Below are 20,889 nucleotides of genomic sequence, written 5' to 3' on the forward strand. Positions count from 1 at the left end.
GTTATAAACGTATATATGAAAGTGAGACATGAAAGTCAATATGGCTTTTAGTACGCCCCACTTTACATATTATACGGTTTTCGGCTGAAATGTTCACAAACAACTTTTTATCTGGGTTTATTGAGGAAACATTAGCCAGCAAATTTTGGTACCGGTACCAAAATATTGGTATCGGGACAACCCTAGTGTGGATCAAACCATTTTTGCAAAATGGGGGGTTTATTTTGAGGAAAAATTTGCCAGCAAATTTTGGTACCGGTACCAAAATATTGCTATCGGTACAACTCTATTGTGGATCAAACCATTTTTACAAAATGGGGGGTTTATTTTGAGGAAAAATTTGCCTACATATTTTGGTACCGGTACCAAAATATTGGCATAGGGACAACCCTAGTGTGGATCAAGCTATTTTTCCAAAATGGGGGGTTTATTTTGAGGAAAAATTTGCCAGCAAATTTTGGTACCGGTACCAAAATATTGGTATCGGGACAACCCTAGTGTGGATCAAACCATTTTTCCAAAATGGGGGGTTTATTTTGAAGAAATATTTGCCAGCAAATCTTGGTATCGGTACCAAAATATTGGTATCGGGACAACCTTAGTGAGGATCAAACCATCTTTCCAAAATGGGGGGTTTATTTTGCCAACAAATTTTGGTACCGGTACCAAAATATTGGTATCGGGACAACCCTAGTGTGGATCAAGCTATTTTTTAAAATGGGGGGTTTATTTTGAGGAAAAATTTGCCAGCAAATTTTGGTACCAGTACCAAAATATTGGTATCGGGACAACCCTAGTGAGGATCAAACCATCTTTCCAAAATGGGGGGTTTATTTTGCCAACAAATTTTGGTACCGGTACCAAAATATTGGTATCGGGACAACCCTAGTGTAGATCAAGCTATTTTTCAAAATGGAGGGTTTATTTTGAGGAAAAATTTGCCAGCAAATTTTGGTACCAGTACCAAAATATTAGTATCGGGATAATCCTAGTGTGGATCAAACCATTTTTCCAAAATGGGGGGTTTATTTTCAGGAAAAAATTGCCAACATATTTTGGTACCGGTACCAAAATTTGCTGGCAAAATTTTCCTCAAAATACCAAAATATTGGTATCGGGACAACCCTAGTGTGGATCAAACCATTTTTCCAAAATGAGGGGTTTATTTTGAGGAAAAATTTGCCAGCAAATTTTGGTACCGGTACCAAAATATTGGTATCGGGACAACCCTAGTGTGGATCAAGCTATTTTTCAAAATGGGGGGTTTATTTTGAGGAAAAATTTGCCAGCAAATTTTGGTACCAGTACCAAAATATTAGTATCGGGACAATCCTAGTGTGGATCAAACCATTTTTCCAAAATGGGGGGTTTATTTTGAGGAAAAAATTGCCAACATATTTTGGTACCGGTACCAAAATTTGCTGGCAAATTTTTCCTCAAAATACCAAAATATTGGTATCGGGACAACCCTAGTGTGGCTCAAACCATTTTTCCAAAATGGGGGGTTTATTTTGAGGAAAAATTTGCCAGCAAATTTTGGTACCGGTACCAAAATATTGGCATTGGGACAAACATAGTGTGGATCAAACCATTTTTCCAAAATGGGGGGTTTATTTTGAGGAAAAATTTGCCAGCAAATTTTGGTACCGGTACCAAAATATTGGTATCGGGACAACCCTAGTGTGGATCAAAACATTTTTCCAAAATGGGGGGTTTATTTTGAGGAAACATTTTTGCCAGCAGATTTTGGTACCGGTACCAAAATATTGGTATCGGGACAACCCTAGTGTGGATCAAACCATTTTTCCAAAATGGGGGGTTTATTTTGAGGAAAAATTTGCCAGCAAATGTTGGTACCGGTACCAAAATATTGGTATCGGGACAACCCTAGTGTGGATCAAACCATTTTTCCAAAATGAGGGGTGCAAATTTTGGTACCGGTACCAAAATATTGGTATCGGGACAACTCTAGTGTGGATCAAACCATTTTTCCAAAATGAGGGGTTTGTTTTGAGGAAAAATTTGCCAGCAAATTTTGGTACCGGTACCAAAATATTGGTATCGGGACAACCCTAGTGTGGATCAAACCATTTTTCCAAAATGGGGGGTTTATTTTGAGGAAAAATTTTCCAGCAAATTTTGGTACCGGTACCAAAATATTGGTATCGGGACAACTCTATTGTGGATCAAACCATTTTTCCAAAATGAGGGGTTTAATTTGAGGAAAAATTTGCCAGCAAATTTTGGTACCGGTACCAAAATATTGCTGTCGGGACAACCCTAGTGTGGATCAAACCATTTTTCCAAAATGTTTTTTTTTTTTAAATGATTAAAAATATAATATTGTATGACTTGTGTCTTTGTTTTAATTGTGATTCAATTAATATGAACATTGTCCAGCCACAAGCGGTCATCTGGGTGGAAATCGGTAGATTTAGGGGAGGAGCAGTAAAATTCTGGACTCTCCCGGGAATATGGTGAGGGTTGGCAGGTGTGACAGAACCTGATTGTGACTCAGCACATTGTTAGCATTTTTTCCCACATGTCATATAGTTCCTCGTCCTTCAAAGCTTTATTGCACCTTGGTATTCTACAACCTGCGGGAATATTATCTTAATGGCTCATATTGCTGAGCAGGTGACGGATGACACATGCACACTTTAGAACACCTTGCCCTGAAATAGATCTTGAGTCATTCTAATTGGTAACATCGCCATTGGCTGACCTGGCTGACCTGTGTTTATGATCATTTAATAAATACAAATAGCACGTAACAACTTCCCCTTTGGTTTGATTGCGAGTGTTTATTCTGCAGAATGTCCAGTTCATGCATGGCACACCAGTAGTTGAGTACAAAACCCAAAACCAGTGAAGTTGGCACGTTGTGTAAATGGTAAATAAAAACAGAATACAATGATTTGCAAATCCTTTTCAACTTGTATTCAATTGAATAGACTGCAAAGACAAGATATTTAATGTTCCAACAGAGAAACTTTATTTTATTTTTGCAAATAATCATTAACTTAGAATTTAATGCCAGCAACACATTGCAAAAAAGTTGGCACAGGGGCCTTTTTACCACTGTGTTACATGGCCTTTCCTTTTAACAACACTCAGTAAACGTTTGGGAACTGAGGAGAGCAATTTGTGAAGCTTTTCAGGTGGAATTCTTTCCCATTCTTGCTTGATGTACAGCTTAAGTTGTACATGGGAAGTTAAACTTCCCATTCTTGCTTGATGTACAGCTTAAGTTGTTCAACAGTCCGGGGTCTCCGTTGTGGTATTTTAGGCTTCATAATGCGCCACACATTTTCAATGGGAGACAGGTCTGGACTACAGGCAGGCCAGTCTAGTACCCGCATACTTTTACTGTGAAGCCACGCTGTTGTAACATGTGGCTTGGCATTGTCTTGCTGTAATAAGCAGGGGCGTCCATGATAAATGCTTTGCTATAGCTCGTTGAGAAATGTTGTTCTTAAACTGTTCGACAATTTGTTCATGCCTTTGTTCATGCATTTGTTCAAAAAGCGGTGACCCTCGCCCCATCCTTGTTTGTGAACGACTGAGCATTTCATGGAAGCTGCTTTTATACCCAATCATGGCACCCACCTGTTCCCAATTAGCCTGTTCACCTGTGGGATGTTCCAAATAAGTGTTTGATGAGCATTCCTCAACTTTCTCAGTCTTTTTTGCCACTTGTGCCAGCTTTTTTGAAACATGTTGCAGGCATCAAGTTCCAAATGAGCTAATATTTGCAAAAAATTACGTTTTCCAGTTCGAACGTCAAATATCTTGTCTTTGCAGTCTATTCAATTGAATATAAGTTGAAAGTGATTTGCAAATCATTGTATTCTGTTTTTATTTACCATTTACAGAATGTGCCAACTTCACTGGTTTTGGGGTTTATAGAATATGGCGTTTATTTGCATGCTTAAACAGTAAAACTTGCACCTGTTTTTATATATATATATATACATTTGTATTTTTATTTTTTTTATATATTTTTATTTTATTTTTTTAAATTTTTTTTCTCATTCTGCTCCATTTCCTACAACAGCAATTAGTGCAAAAACTAGTGTAACATTCAAAAATTCAACATTAAAACGTTAAGAGCAGGGGTGCCCAAATTTTTTAAACTATCATTTTTGATTACTTTATTACATGTTGTTGTCGCCGTGGTCCATGATTACTTCAAATCTGATATGGTTAATATTATGAGCAAAAAAAAAAAAGAAGATAATATGTAGATATGTAGGTGTTATAGCCAGTGAAAAACATCAGTAGAAGAGGACACAAAAAACATTTACTAGCAGCTTACCTTCTTTTTGTCTGCTTTTTGAGCTTTGGGGTGTCCACAGAGTCTGAAGCAGACTTACACTTCCGTGTTTACGATATGAATACTATTATTGAGCTTCATAACGTAGCCACTGCTCTCTTTGCTCAGAGAAGGAACCGCAAAAAGTGGCAAAACTTGTACAAAATGTAATATACAGAATATTTTTCCACAGCTTCTGACTCAGTCTTTCTCCCCAAGAGTGTATTTTGCAAAACAAATGCAAGAATAACATGCAGGAAAATAACATGATATGCAACGAAGATGCTACCAATATGAATTACAGTATGTCTTCTATTGGTGACGCAGGCCCGCCCACTTTTTGGCGCTAAAAGTGAGCGTTACGAAATGTGTTGAAAATCCTTAAAACACTAGCCTATAATCACTGCTGTGTCTATTTTGGAGGAATTTACACCAGTAGATATCACATTTCAAGTAGGTAGTAGGCTTAAATATCCATTAAAAACAAGGCAGAGGTTTTCTTTACCAAGTATATTTAGTATTTTTGCCCACTGTGACATTGCACACAGTTTTGAACAGTAACACCGTGTTTGAATATTTAATGAAGTGATTCCTTTGGCCTACCACTAGATGGAGCCTGAGCAGAGCCGGCCCAAGGCATAAGCGTACTAAGCGCTTGCTTAGGGCCCCGCGGCCACCAGGGGGCCCCCAAAAGCAATTAACAAAAAATTCTTATTTTTATTTTTTGCATGTACGAGTCTGACTGATGATTTCTAAATGATCAAAGATAGGTTATTGTACAAAAACACAATTTTAGGTCAACAGAGTGCTGCTGCTGATCTAGGCCTAGTGATTCTTCCTGCCTCTCTTTAAGCTGCCTCTACTGCACCTGTGACGTTTGCCGCCTGCCGGGCACTTGAATGCCAGTGCGCACTGGGCATCAAAAGCGCAGATAGAGGCAAAACAATGTCACAAAAAAGTACATATCCTTCAGGTGCAGAAAAAAGGAAGAAGAAGAAAGTGGAAGAGGAGAAAAAATGCCATGATAAAGGTATGTTTGCATGACTTGGTAATAAAAAGTTTGTCAAAGAGATTTGTAGCTGTAATTAGCTTTAGCTAGGTGACGTTAGCTAGCTAGCGCGGTGCTAGCAATATGTTTTTAGCATCAGGTTACTAGTGAGATATGTTGTTTGCACAAATTGTTTGCAGCAGAGCACGGTAATTTATGTGAGTAAAATAAACATTATTTTTTACATCAACTCATAAGTTATGTGAAACTTCCCCAGGAGCATTGTTAAAATACTTTGGAGGCACAGAATCAGCCCAGAGCCAGTCCACATCCTCAGGCTCAACTGTGAGTGATGAATCAGGTGAGGAAAAGACTGTCACCATACAGTATACATTTAATTTCTTGGTATAAACATTACACCTGAAGGGAAATTAATATAGTCAAAGTATCTCATTAATATGTGTGCCTATATGTATGTATGTATGTATTTCATCTTAGGTCCATCTCCATCCTCTACAGTGCTCTCTCACACACCTCCATCCTCTGTGCCCACTGTCCCCTCCATGTCTGAAACCACAGCTGATTTATCTAGTAAGTTAACTGCAAAACACCCTTTATAATTGCTCATTGTACTGCAGAACATTCTGAGATTAATAATTATGTCCAACAGTGCAATTTAATGACCTTATAGGTCCTTCTTTTTTAGTCATTGTCTTTCTTTGGTCACTTCCTCAGCAACTTCCACCACAACGTCATCTTCACACCATGGACCATCATCAGCTCTGCCAGTTGACCCAGCTGAGTGGCCTTCTTTCCTCTCAGATTCAGACAGGACTGAGCAGGTGATCAGAGGACCACTGTCTATATTAAGGAGAACTTTTCATTCCCCAAACGGCATGATGGCCGAAGTTTTCATTATCATTATACCTACAGACAGCTAGTCAATGGGGAAAAAGTCAAGCGTAGCTGGCTGACTTATTCAAGAAGTAAAGATGCAGTCTATTGCTTTTGCTGCAAATTATTTTCCAAAAAGTCCTTAAAACTGGCAGCCGAGGGACAGCGGGATTGGGTCAACATAGGTGCAATAATAAAGTGAATCAGAATCAGCTTTATTGTCCAGTTATGTTTAACACATATGGAATTTAACTTCAGTAGACTGCGCTCTCTTTGTACAAAGTAAACATTAAATATGAACAATTAACTAAAAATATAAACTAGTAATTAAAGACTAATATGTACAAGACTGGTGAGACAAGATGACACTTTTACTGTAAATACAAAGCTTTATCACTTGGACTGTTCAACCCCAGGCCACTCTTGTAGCTGAATGTTTTCTACATTTTAAGATTAGGAACTATATGTGGCACTCTGGACATCATTCATTCATTCATTGGTATTATTTATGTTCTTAACTGGGCCACCCCCATATCTTTATAAATGACATGTCATTTGTAAAGACATACCAGGCTGACAATAGGATAATGTAAACAACACTGCCAGAGCCGCAATGAGTTTATAGTAGGTGTGTGAATGATCAACAATCAATATTATTGGCAAAAATAGAGGGCCCCAAAATCAAATTTTGCTTAGGGCCCCATGGAGGCTTGGGCCGGCACTGAGCCTGAGTACCATTAGTTTGAGAATCACTGGTGTATATATTTCTCAAACAGTAATAATGTTTATTAAATGTTCTTATATGGCACACACATTGACCATCAACTGGTATTACATGCATTTATTCCAAATTAAACATATACATCCAATGACATTCTTGTGTGAGATTTTTCTAGATAAAGAAAAAAATCCTTAAAATATATATATTTTTTAAAATATTTTTTTTAATCATTGATATTGAAATTTCGTAATTGAAGTCCGGAAACTCATGAAGGGGCGAATCAGCGCCAAAATGCTCGTAACGCAAACAGAACAACAAACAGACTGGTTGAGAAAGACGTCCACAGTTTCCAAAAACAATTTGAAATGTGGACTCGTCAGACCACGGAACACTTTTCCACTTTGCATCAGTCCATCTTAGATGAGCTCGGGCTCACAGAAGCCGGGGGCGTTTCTGGGTGTTGTTGATAATTGGCTTTGGCTTTGCATAGTAGAGTTTTAACTTGTACTTACAGATGTAGCGACCAACTGTAGTTACTGACAGTGGTTTTCTGAAGTGTTCCTGAGCCCATGTGGTGATATCATTTACACGCTGATGTCGCTTTGTGATGCAGTACCGCCTGAGGGATCGAAGGTCCGTAATATCATCGCTTACGTGCAGTGATTTCTCCAGATTCTCTGAACCTTTTTATGATATTTCAGACCTTAGATGGTGAAATCCCTAAATTCCTTGCAATAGCTGGTTGAGAAATGTTCTTAAACCGTTCCACAATTTGCTCACGCATTTGTTTACAAAGTGGTGACATCCTTGTTTGTGAATGACTGAGCAATCCATGGAAGCCGCTTTTATACCCAATCATGGCACCCACCTGTTCTTAATTAGCCTGTTCACTTGTGGGATGTTCCAAATAAGTGTTTGATGAGCATTCCTCAACTTTCTCAGTCTTTTTTGCCACTTGTGCCAGCTTTCTTGAAACATGTTGCAGGCATCAAGTTCCAAATGAGCTAATATTTGCAAAAAAATAACATAAAGTTTTCCAGTTCGAACATTAAATATCTTGTCTTTGCAGTCTATTCCTATGTGGAACAATTCCACATTCTATGTGGAACAATTTCCCTTGTGGGTCATTAAAGTTCGTCTAAGTCTATTCAATTGAATATAAGTTGAAAAGGATTTGGAAATCATAGTATATCCCAAATAAAACATAAATCCAATAACATTTGGGTGTGAGATTTTTCTAGATTTTGAAAAAAAATCCTTAATATATATATGTATATATATTTAAAAAAAAAATGTAATCATTGATGTTGAAATTTTGGAATTGAAGGGGCGAATCAGCGCCAAAATGATGGTAATGCAAACAGAACAACAAACAGACTGGTTGAGAAAGAGGGTTGACTTTGTCCGTTGTTTGTGGTGGTTGACCCCTTGGTGGTGGTCCCAGGCAGGGTCACGGGTACATGGGTACTTGAAACCTTTGAAGGGGTGGTGGTGGTGGTGTTCCCAGGCAGGATCACGGGTATACGAGTACTTGAAACCTGTGAAGAGGTGGTGGTGGTGGTGGTCCCAAGCAGGATCATGGGTATACGGGTACTTGAAACCTGTGAAGGGGTGGTGGTGGTAGTCTCATTGGAAGGCTGGCTTATGTTCATTGTGTCACTCATCAGAGGCATCACAACTTGTGTGAGAGCCTGTGCGTTGGGAAAGACATGAGAAAAAAGCATGTGATAATGATGTTCCTGCACAGAGTTGTAGTTTTCTCAACATATCCTTATGAGAACCAACCTTCTCTGCAGTGGACTTTGTCGGGGGGGGTATGTTGTCAGAGTTACAAATATCGGGGGAAAAAAAGCCTTTTTAATGTAAAACGCAAATGTCCACTGCAGGGATTTAGAAGGATACAAGGTATTTTTCGGACTATAATGCGCACTTAAAATCCTCTCATTTTCTCAAATCTCGACAGTGCGCCTTGTAATCCGGTGCACCTAATGTACGGGATAGTTTTGGTTGTGCTTACCGACCTGGAAGCTATTTTATTTGGTACATGGTGCAATGACAAGTGTGACCAGTGGATGGCGGTCACACATAAGAGATACGTGTAGACTGCAATGTGACGCAGTCACACATAAGAGATATGTGTAGAGATACGTGTAGACTGTAATATGATGGCAGTCACACATAAGAGATACGTGTAGACTGCAATATGATGGCAGTCACACATAAGAGATACGTGTAGACTGCAATATGATGGCAGTCACACATAAGAGATACGTGTAGACTGCAATAAGATGGCAGTCACACATAAGAGATACGTGTAGACTGCAATATGACTCAGTCACACATAAGAGATATGTGTAGAGATACGTGTAGACTGCAATATGATGGCAGTCACACATAAAAATACGTGTAGACTGCAATATGATGGCAGTCACATAAGAGATACGTGTAGACTGCAATATGATGGCAGTCACACATAAGAGATATGTGTAGAGATACGTGTAGACTGCAATATGATGGCAGTCACACATAAGAGATATGTGTAGAGATACGTGTAGACTGCAATATGATGGCAGTCACATATAAGAGATACGTGTAGATTGCAATATGATGGCAGTCACACATAAGACATATGTGTAGACTGCAATATGATGGCAGTCACACATAAGAGATATGTGTAGAGATACGTGTAGACTGCATTATGATGGCAGTCACACATAAGACATATGTGTAAAGATACGTGTAGACTGCAATATGATGGCAGTCACACATAAGAGATATGTGTAGACTGCAATATGACTCAAGTAAACTACACCAAAATGTTATATGTTCCATTGAAAATATAGAACATTACACACGGCGCTCAAAAATCCATCAAAATGTTTTAGTACGACTTCGGTAAGCTATGAAGCCACACCGCTTGATGGATTGTACTGTGCTTCAACGTAGGAGTATTATTATGGTGTGTGTATAAGGTAAGACGTATTATCTGGCATTTTGTTTTGCAATATTGTGCTAAAGCAACTTTTCTTACCTTCTGGTACCTGCTGATCTGTATTTGGGATCTGCATAAATCCTGAAAAATTGCGCGTGTTCGCCTTTATAGTCAGTGCTGACACCGTAGTCGATAAGCGTCGTCTTTTTCTCTCTCTTCTTGTTATGGGACATTAATCCTCCGCTGTTGCCATTTCTAATATAAAGTAGTGTAAAGTTCTTACTTATATCTGTCAGTAAACTCACCATGGAAGCGCTAAAAACATACCGGTGTAGTGAGTTTACATTATTCACCCAAGGAACTTTAGACGGTTTTTCACGGGACACATTTCTGGCGTTGTTGTTGCACTAGTGAGCCACGGATGAGGAGATGCTGCTCCGTTATTGATTGAAGTAAAGTCTGAAGGTCATTAAAACAGTTAGCGCCATCTTTTGACACTTCTTCCACTCCCGTCCTTGCACGCTACACCGCTACAACAAAGATGACGGGGAAAAGACGCTAGAAAATAAATCATAATATGACCCCTTTTAATGCGATTTATAATCCGGTGCGCCATTTGTATGAAAATAGACCAGATTAGACCCACTCATCGGCAGTGCGCCTCATAATCAAGGGCGCCCTATGGTCCGGAAAATACGGTATACATAATACTATACTAAATACCAAGCCTCTTTCCTTTACCCATCAGACGTTTTACCTGAACAAAGACCAATTCCAGGACTGCCAGTGACAAGAAAGCTAGGATGAGATATTTCATGCTGAAAGAAGATTTCCTCTTGAAAAGACGGCAGGCGTCTTGTTTCACCCTCGCAAACTTTACTCTTGTTTTCCGCGGGCCGTCCATAGCTTTCAAAGATAAACTGGAGGATAAAAATATGGCGGTGCTCCAAAAATGCTCCCTGCTACCTTTTTCCAAAGGTGTCCTTTCGGTTGTGCACCTGAGACCAGTTTCCATACAGTAACTCAGCACCATCTGAGTCATGGACCGCAAATGCAAAACTCTATGGCTAAAGCAGGTGGATGCAAAAAAAACTTTAGAAAAATAATATTATTCAGTGCCACGAAGTGAGAAATAATTACCTCAGTCTCGAAATCAGAAGCATAAAACCCTGAGGGGAACATCCCTAAAAAATATGTTATTTCTTTGTTATGTTGATGGGTTAAATCTAATGTGGAGGTTAATTGGTGTCTTTATTACGAAAGCTTTTTGGGCACTGAATTAATGTAACTGAATTGTTTGTGTTTAAAATTTGGAAACTTAATTTTTTTTTTACAAACTTGACACCTCAATGGTTGGTTCTGAGACTGGATCGATTGCTTCAGTCCTAATTTACTGGAAGTGGGTCTCGCGTTTTTCAAGCAGCAATTTTTTTCTGCACTGAATTTTTCATCACTCTTTTTTTTACACTGAATTTTAAAACACTGAGTGCAGCTGGGATAGGCTCCAGCACCCCCCGCCACCCCGAAAGGGACAAGCAGTAGAAAAAGGATGGATGGATGAATTTTTATACATTAAATTCTTAGACACTGAATTTTAAAACACTGATTTCTTTAAAAAAATATATTTTTATACACTGAATTTTAAAACATTGATTTCTTTAAAAAAGATATTTTAAAAACACTGAATTTTTACACACTAAATTCTTATATACTGAATTTTAAAACACTGATTTTAATTTTTTTTATTTTATACACTAAATTTGACACTAAATTCTTATACACTGAATTTTTATACACCAAATTCTTATTCACTGAATTCTAAAACACTGATTTAAAAAATATATATTTTTATACACTGAATTTTAAAACACTGAATTTTACACAATAAATTCTCAGACACTTAATTTTAAAACACTGAATTTTACACACTAAATTCTCTTACAATTAATTTTAAAACACTGAATTTTTACACACAAAATTCTTATACATTTAAATTTAAAACACTGAATTTGACACACTAAATTCTTATACACTGAATTTTAAAACACTGAATTTTTACACACTAAATTCTTATACACTGAATTTTAAAACACTGAATTTTGCACAATAAATTCTCAGACACTTAATTTTAAAACACTGAATTTTGCACACTAAATTCTCATACAATGAATTTTAAAACACTGAATTTTTACACACAAAATTCTTATACACTTAAATTTAAAACATTGAATTTTACACACAAAATTATTATACACTGAATTTTAAAACACTGAATGTTTACACCCTAAATTTTTATACACTGAATTTTTAAAACACTGAATTTTTACAAACTAAATTCTTATACACTGAATTTTTACACAGTCAATTCTTATACACTGAATTTTAAAACACTGAATTTTTACACACTAAAATCCTATACACTGAATTTTACACACTAATTTATAATATACACTAAAACGGTGAATTTTTATACACCAAATTCGTATACACTGAATTCTAAAACACCGATTTAGAAAAAATTATTTTTATACACTGAATTTTAAAACTGCATTTTTAAACACACACGTTTTGCTAATGGATTTTTTTTTAATGAAATTGTCAGCATAATTTGAAAAGAAATTGTGTTTACAAAATGTAAACACAAAAAAATCAGTTACATTAATTAAGTGTAAAAAACTAACAAAAAACTTTTGTAATAAAGACACAAATTAACCTCTATAATTAGGGTCATTGGGAAAAAACACAGTTTTAAATAAATAAATGACATTCAACTAAAACATTTAAAGTTGGTTCCCGTATTAAATTTTGATGATAAAATTTGCATTTCTGTCCAAATATTATATATAAATTACGCAAGCAAGTACTTTACTTCGATTAATCGTGATTAGTCGAAATTCAAAAATGTAATTAATATGATTTTAAAACTGGATCTTTTGATAGAACTAATTAAAACAAACAACTAATCTAGTCATTCAGTACATGATCCAACAATGAGGCCAATACAAACACACAACACAACGTTTTATTGTGAAATTGCTTGAAACTCCAATAATTAAAACAACACCTGTGTCAAAATTACCACACTCATAAACACTTGGTGATGATCAGGATGTCAACATGTACATAAATATTATATGGACTGGAATCAGTTTAATTAAATCAACGTTGTTTTTTCAACGACAATAATGCAAAAATTATCAGTTAATTCGCCACCATATTTGAATCGGAAAATAACCTTTTACTTAATAAATAATATTTTTTTCACAATAAGATCATACAGTAGGAAGGGGATTCATATGGCCCCATTCGTCACGGTTTACCTGACACATGAAACGTGACGAATCGGGGGGGGGGTGTACTATCAACTTAGGCCGCCAGGTGGCAGTAGTGTGTCAGTTGCTATATAGAGTGGTGCTTTCTATCATTTTCAGCATTACAAAATGATTAACCGACCCCTCTCCCCCTTACGCGAGATTCACCCAGGAATAGGGCCATAAGAATCCCTTAACTAGCAGTTAAGGTGGTTTATGCATTCCAGATGAGAGTTGAAATGACAGACAGCAGCATTGGACCGCAGGACCAAAACAAACAACATGTCCCCGCTTTTAATGTTGTGGCTCCGGGAGAGTTAGTCCCACTCGGGGACGGCTCAGAGGTGGACGGCGTCTCCCCTGGGCTCGGAGTGTTCCCGGGAGATGCCGCGGGTCGACCTGACACGGTGGGGGTGAACACCGGGGTGGACGATGGGGGAATCGGAGACCCCGAGGTCGATGCATCACCACTGTTGTCGTTTGCACCAGTGGTCCTGGATGTGATCACTGGATTTGTGCTGGAAGCAGGATTTTGGGTGACCTGGCTCGTGCCTGATCCGCCTGTGCAGGAAGTGCATGCCGTGACCATTTGACCCTGCAAAAGAATCACGTTTCAGTCCATTTGAATAGAACGAATAGAATAACAGTGTGCAGAAATAAAGAGCTTTTGTCAGTCAACAGACGGTGCACACACTTCCTGTCTATCCAACACCGACTCATTTTGCGGTGAAAAATGGTTGATTATACCATTTTCAAACACAAAATTAATCGTTTTAGGGTCAAAAAGTCAATAAAATGTTTTGCATGCTGAGCTGTCATCCAGGTGTAAAAATAAGCTGTTTATTAATTGTAACTTTTGAGACGCTTTAGAGGAATTTCCCTCTGTTTTTGGTTCAATCTCAACCAAACTCTGACATGGATTCAACTTTTATTTATGTGAAATATTTTTCATACTTTTGTAATCAACCTCAGATTTAATTTGATTTAGTTTTGTACTTGAAAAAATTAATGGGGATATAATTGTTCAATAAATATTAGTTTTGGTGATAAAAATAATTTTTTTACAAAAAAATTCCAAACTAAATAAACTCCGACACGGATTCAACTTTTATTTATGTGAAATATTTTTTATACTTTGGTAATCAACCTCAGATTTAATTGTATTTATTTTGTACTTGAACAAATTAATGGGAATATAATTGTTCAATAAATATTAGTTTTGGTGCAAATACATTTTTTTACAAAAAATTACAAATCAACTAAATTCCGACATGGATTCGACTTTAATTTATGTAAAATATTTTTTCTACTTTTGTAATCAACCTCAGATTTAATTTGATTTAGTTTTGTACTTGAACAAATTAATGGGAATATAATTGTTCAATAAATATTAGTTTTGGTGCAAATTACAATTTTTTACAAAAAATTACAAACCAACTAAACTCCGACATGGATTCAACTTTTATTCATGTGAAATATTTTTTATACTTTTGTAATCAACCTCAGATTTCATTTGATTTATTTTGTACTTGAACAAATTAATGGGAATAAATTGTTCAATAATTATTAGTTTTGGTCCAAATTAAAATCTTTACAAAAAAATTACAAACTAAATAAACTCCGACATTGATTCAACTTTTATTCATGTGAAATATTTTTTATACTTTTGTAATCAACCTCAGATTTAATAGTTTTTATTTTGTACTTGAACAAATTAATGGGAATATAATTGTTCAATAAATATTAGTTTTACAATTTTTACAAAAAATTACAAACCAACTAAACTTCGACATAAATTCAGCTTTTATTTATGTGAAATATTTTTTATACTTTTTTAATCAACCTCAAATTTAATTGTATTTATTTTGTAAAAATTAATTTATAAAAAAAAATAATTTACAAATTAATGGGAATATAATTGTTCAATAAATATTAGTTTACAAAAAATTACAAACCAACTAAACTTCGACATGGATTCAACTTTTATTTATGTGAAATGTTTTTTTATACTTTTGTAATCAACCTCAAATTGAATTGTATTTTTTTTGTAAAAATGTATTTATAAAAAAATTAATTTACAAATTAATGGGAATATAATTGTTCAATAAATATTAGTTTACAAAAAATTACAAGTACCACTATCTTTCAAGACAGGCGCTGACATATTCGCTTCAGGAGCCAGTGGGACCATGAGGAAAGCTTTGCTATTATTTCCTTATCAGTGACAGAGCAGGAAGGGGCAAGGAATACATTTACAGTAGAGTGCGTAATCTGTGTATAAGGAGGGGCGGCCCTGCTGAAAACCAGTTATTTTAGTCGCTAATGTGTGACTGTGATGGAATAAGTAGTTTCTGGATGACTTCCTTCCTACCACCCCTTACTTATAGTTATGTTTACTAATATTAGATGGAAACAACCCTCTGTATAGTTCTACACCACTGCAAAGCACAGTGCAGTAATCACAGTATTATTAGATGAACAGCTTGTCCTTACTGAGCATTGTTAACTTTGTCTTGAACAAAGCTCCTGTACGGGTCTCACCAGCACACTTTGTTTCTCCATCTTACTTATCATGTGACGTTTCCGGGCCCCATTACGCTGTCAGATAAAGCGAGGCTGCAGAATAGTGGATCGCTGTTTGCTGCACAGGCAAATCATTCATCCATGGTAAAATGGTGTATCATTCAAAGGTCAAACACCTGCTTGTTCCGGGTGAATACATTAAAAATGAACACATTAACCATGCTTTGCATGTTGCTGTGCATGATCGGTAAAGGCATTACACACACACACGCGCACACACACACACACACACACACACACACACACACACACACACACACACACACACACACACACACACACACACACACACACACACATTCTTGTATTTCTTACCTTCTTGAGACCTCCGAAAAATGCCCACCTCATTAAGGACCACCCTTTCTAGAGATATAAAGATTTGTATTTACAACGTTAATTATATATACGTACTATATACAAATGGTAAGCTTTTAGTTTTTTGTTGTTGTTGAATTTTTTGTTTATAATTGATTTTTAATCTTCATTATTTACTTCAAGTTATTACAGTATGTCTCAATATACATATTTATTTTTTTAATTCATTTTGGCCAAAGGGGGCGCATTTCAATTTCTTACACACACTTGTTATTACACATGTTGGCCAGAGGGGGAGCACTTCACATTTGTACACACTTGGTATTTCATATGTTGACCTTTTAAAACCGACACACAGTCAAGTTGAAGAATCCCTCCTTTTTGGGACCACTCTCATTTTGATAGATTTCCCCACCAGGGGGTGCAAATGAGACATTCTCTATTATATGCAATGGTTTTCCGTATTGGGACCATGATTTATGCCCTAACTTCTTCACACCTCCTCATATGGAACTTTTCCTTGTTGATGTCTCAAGAAGGGTAGAAATACAGGAACACACACACACACACACACACACACACACACACACACACACACACACACACATACTCTATGTGCTCTGTAAACTTGCATTGGTTTATGTCGCATAACAGTGAAGTTTTTGCTTAAAATACATTGATTGGGATTGGTAGGTGACAAACATGAAGACTTGCTAGAGATGCTGACTTGAATATATATATATAATATATATGTATATATGTAATTTATATATATATATATATATATATATATATATATATATATATATATATATATATATATATATATATATATATATATATATATATATATATGTATATATGTATATATATATATATATATATATATATATATATATATATATATATATGTAATTTATATATATATATATATATATGTAATTTATATATATATATATATATATGTAATTTATATATATATATACACACTACCGTTCAAAAGTTTGGGGTCACATTGAAATGTCCTTATTTTTGAAGGAAAAGCACTGTACTTTTCAATGAAGATAACTTTAAACTAGTCTTAACTTTAAAGAAATACACTCTATACATTGCTAATGTGGTAAATGACTATTCTAGCTGCAAATGTCTGGTTTTTGGTGCAATATCTACATAGGTGTATAGAGGCCCATTTCCAGCAACTATCACTCCAGTGTTCTAATGGTACAATGTGTTTGCTCATTGGCTCAGAAGGCTAATTGATGATTAGAAAACCCTTGTGCAATCATGTTCACACATCTGAAAACAGTTTAGCTCGTTACAGAAGCTACAAAACTGACGTTCCTTTGAGCAGATTGAGTTTCTGGAGCATCACATTTGTGGGGTCAATTAAACGCTCAAAATGGCCAGAAAAAGAGAACTTTCATCTGAAACTCGACAGTCTATTCTTGTTCTTAGAAATTAAGGCTATTCCACAAAATTGTTTGGGTGACCCCAAACTTTTGAACGGTAGTGTATGTATGTATATATGTGTATGTATCGGACATATATACATATATACACATCCATATGTATGTATATGTATGTATGTATGTATATATAAATATATATATATATATATATATATATATATATATATATATATATATATATATATATATATATATATATATATACACCTCCATCCATCCATTTTCTACCGCTTGTATGAATGTGTATATATGTACACATACATACACATATATACATATATAATATATATATATATATATATATATGTATTATATGTAGTATATATACATATATATGTATAGATAATTATTTTTTTAGGGCTGTCAATTAAAATATTTAATGCTGATTAATCACATTTTGTACACAGGTGACTCATAATTAATGGTGATTAATAGCAGATACACTTCTTTTAATCTTTAATATACAAATGCTTGTTTATTAAACATGATGCTGTTTTTAACAGTTCAACACAAAATGGACACACACAGACACACGCGCACTCACACAGACGCAAGACATTTCCCCCCGGGGGTCTAGATCCAGTTCTTTAGTTCTCTCACTTTATCCCATTATAAAAAACATATTTTAAACTATATATTTCATTTTATTTTTTTCCCACTAATTCTCCTTCTGTCTCGTCACGGTGCAACACCGGCGCAGTTGCACATGCATCATTTGCGTGAGTATGTTTGGGGTACGCGATAACCAGAGAAGGGCGCTATATCAACACTGCAAATTCGAATTAATTTCTAAAATGTGTTCTACAAGTAGACTAAAAAACAGGTAAATGGAAAAAAAAAATCTACAGATAAGCTAAATAATTCAAATAGATCAGGGGTGTCCAAACTTTTTCCACAAAGGGTTGGAAAAGTCAAAGCATGCGGGAGCCATTTTGATATTTTATTTTGTAAAAAAAACCAAGCTAAAAACTGACATTAATTTACAAACAAAACATTGAGTCTGCTTCGTGTTATAGGTGACAAAGTGTATTAATTATTAGTAATATTTTGATAATTTTTCTCACATTTTATTTGTTGTTTTTTGTTTGATTTTATGTAGACAAAAAAAAAAACCTGAGCTGCGGGCCGCAAATGGCCCCTAGGCCACACTTTTGACACCCCTGGAATAGATTAATTGATACAAGAAACAATGGTGCAGTCATAGAAAAAACACCCACAGGCGCAGTCATGTTTTGCTTGTGGAGACAGGAAAGCAAGCCCAAATAAGCAACAGCACGTTCAAAAACAACCTCAAAAAGCCTTTAAGAATGGTGTTAAAAAGTAGTCAGGGGAAAATAAATAGATACCTTTTGCTAACTTGTTATTATTGCATTGACTTTGACAGACCTAGTATTTTTATATAAATAAAAAATCACAAATATTTTAATTCTTGCCAGTGTCAGGAGTGAGGAATAAACACCAGCTGAATCTAACATGACCCTTTTTGTTTGCTTGCTGCCTTCACAAATATATGTAAAATCGCGGTCTACCTGACATCCAAAGTGCGCCTACCTGAGTGCAGCTCGTTGTCATGACGATGAGGAACACAGCGAGGACAAACCTTGTTGCTTTCTCCATAGTCGTCTTTTTACGGTTTCCTTTCCTGCCGAATGCGAGTCCCTTACTTTCAGCCGGTCCTTTTATACCAGTCACGCAGATGCCGATAAGAGATAGTTGTCCGGGATAAAACACGAACAAAAAAAAAAAAGATCTGCGGTGTATTCTGGAAAGTGAGAGGAGATAAGAGAACTGTGCCTGGTATGGAAATGAGAATGGCTTCACATGATCTTTTGTCACCGTGCAATCACTCTTTATTCAGTAATATCTTACATCTTAAAAACAAAAACCTTCATTTTATCATCATTTGTTTTCCTAGGAACAAATAATGTGATGAATTCTTCGGGGGACTTGCTTACTTAAAGGATGTTGCAGGCATGACCACTCCAGACTCTGCCACTCCTTGGGTGGTGAGCACAGGCCCAACTTCGGGCCCTCATGAGGTTTGTTTCTGACCATTTGAATAGAAACACGCACTTTTGTGGAGGTCGTTTTGTGAAGCTCTGTCAGGGGTCTGTATCCTGGAATCTCATCCATGCTCTTGACACTGTGCCAGCAAACCAAGCTGCACTAACAGAGCAACTTTTGTTCCAGGCAAGGTTATATTTCTCCTCTTTTGTTGAGAAGAACAGTTTTTATGATATATTATTATATTATATTATATTTTGTATACAACCATTTTATTTTAATTTAATTTTTAAATTTTTAAATTTTTAAATTTTTAAATTTTTAAATTTTTAAATTTTTAAATTTTTAAATTTTTAAATTTTTTGGTTTTTTTATTTTTTATTTTTTTTATTTATTTTTATTTATTTATTTATTTATTATTTTATTTTATTTTTATTTTTATTTTTAATTATTGTTTTATTTATTTTTATTTTTATTTTTATTTTTATTTTTATTTTTATTTTTATTTTTATTTTTATTTTTATTTTTATTTTTATTTTTATTTTTATTTTTATTTTTATTTTTGTTTTTATTTTTATTTTTATTTTTATTTTTATTTTTATTTTTATTTTTATTTTTATTTTTATTTTATTTTATTTTTATTTTATTTTATTTTTTTATTTGATGCGCCTGAAAGAGTGGCAGCACATCATCGTAACTCCTTTGACTTCCTTTCTAAAAAAATTAAATAATTTAAAAAAATGTTTATGTATTATATACAAATATAATAAAATAATATAATATATCATTGTATATTATATACTGTATATATAATATGTAAATATTACATATATGTTATATTTTATATTGCTACTATGGTACATTTTTAGTCTACTTTATACCTTTTGTTTTCGCCCTCTTTTTGTGCCCTTGTGTGCATTATCCTTTCCATCCTTACCCTTTCCATCCTTTGTGATTGAGCTACTGTGTGGAACAATTTCCCTTGTGGATCAATACCGTTTGTCTAAGTCTAATGTTTAAGTCTAGGTTTTACATTTTGGGGGCAGCAGGTTATAGTTTGCTTTGTGCATAATTCAAGCTGTTTGCAAATGCAACAAATTATAGACTCTCAATATTTTTGATTTAATGAATGAATTTTCTCTATAATTAACATTATGTATTACCGTAACTCCGGGGTCAGCAACCAGCGGCTCTCGAGCCACATGCGGCTCTTTAGTGCCGCCCTAGTGGCTCCCTGAAACATTTTTAAAAAAGGATTGAAAATGGAAAAAGATAGGGGAAAAATATGGATATGGAAAAAAAGGACCAGACAGTAAAAGGTGCTGCAAAACAGAGACTAAACAGGAAGTACTTTTGA

General features: G+C 35.2%; 2 protein-coding genes across 2 annotated transcripts; one reads left to right on the forward strand and one right to left on the reverse strand.

Annotated features, from left to right (window-relative positions):
• The first annotated feature begins 5,256 nt into the window (after nt 1-5,256).
• Nucleotides 5,257-6,244, forward strand: LOC133636408 (mucin-5AC-like). Its single transcript, XM_062030400.1, has 4 exons — nt 5,257-5,345; nt 5,581-5,664; nt 5,802-5,894; nt 6,039-6,244. Exons 1-4 carry the CDS (start codon nt 5,261-5,263, stop codon nt 6,242-6,244), a joined length of 468 nt encoding a protein of 155 aa, XP_061886384.1. The 5' UTR covers nt 5,257-5,260.
• Nucleotides 6,245-12,899: 6,655 nt separating this feature from the next.
• On the reverse strand, nt 12,900-19,301 carry LOC133635633 (uncharacterized). The gene is made up of 2 exons (XM_062028859.1): nt 19,080-19,301; nt 12,900-13,756 (listed from the first exon to the last, which is right to left on the reverse strand). The coding sequence occupies exons 1-2, from the start codon at nt 19,143-19,145 to the stop codon at nt 13,376-13,378; spliced, it is 447 nt and encodes a 148-aa protein (XP_061884843.1). The 5' UTR covers nt 19,146-19,301; the 3' UTR covers nt 12,900-13,375.
• Between the last annotated feature and the right edge of the window lie 1,588 nt (nt 19,302-20,889).

This window comes from Entelurus aequoreus, linkage group LG20 (assembly GCF_033978785.1).
Source record: "Entelurus aequoreus isolate RoL-2023_Sb linkage group LG20, RoL_Eaeq_v1.1, whole genome shotgun sequence".
NCBI classification, from domain to species: domain Eukaryota; kingdom Metazoa; phylum Chordata; class Actinopteri; order Syngnathiformes; family Syngnathidae; genus Entelurus; species Entelurus aequoreus.

What these genes read in the sequence shown, in the direction of transcription:
- LOC133635633 (XM_062028859.1), bottom strand. Translation starts at nt 19,145, where the DNA reads ATGGAGAAAGCAACAAGGTTTGTCCTCGCTGTGTTCCTCATCGTCATG. An exon ending in TGACAACGAGCTGCACTCAG is followed by an intron (nt 13,757 to 19,079) that starts GTAGGCGCACTT and finishes ATTCTTTTGCAG; the next exon opens with GGTCAAATGGTCACGGCATG.
- LOC133636408 (XM_062030400.1), top strand. Translation starts at nt 5,261, where the DNA reads ATGTCACAAAAAAGTACATATCCTTCAGGTGCAGAAAAAAGGAAGAAG. An exon ending in GAAAAAATGCCATGATAAAG is followed by an intron (nt 5,346 to 5,580) that starts GTATGTTTGCAT and finishes AAACTTCCCCAG; the next exon opens with GAGCATTGTTAAAATACTTT. An exon ending in AACCACAGCTGATTTATCTA is followed by an intron (nt 5,895 to 6,038) that starts GTAAGTTAACTG and finishes TCACTTCCTCAG; the next exon opens with CAACTTCCACCACAACGTCA.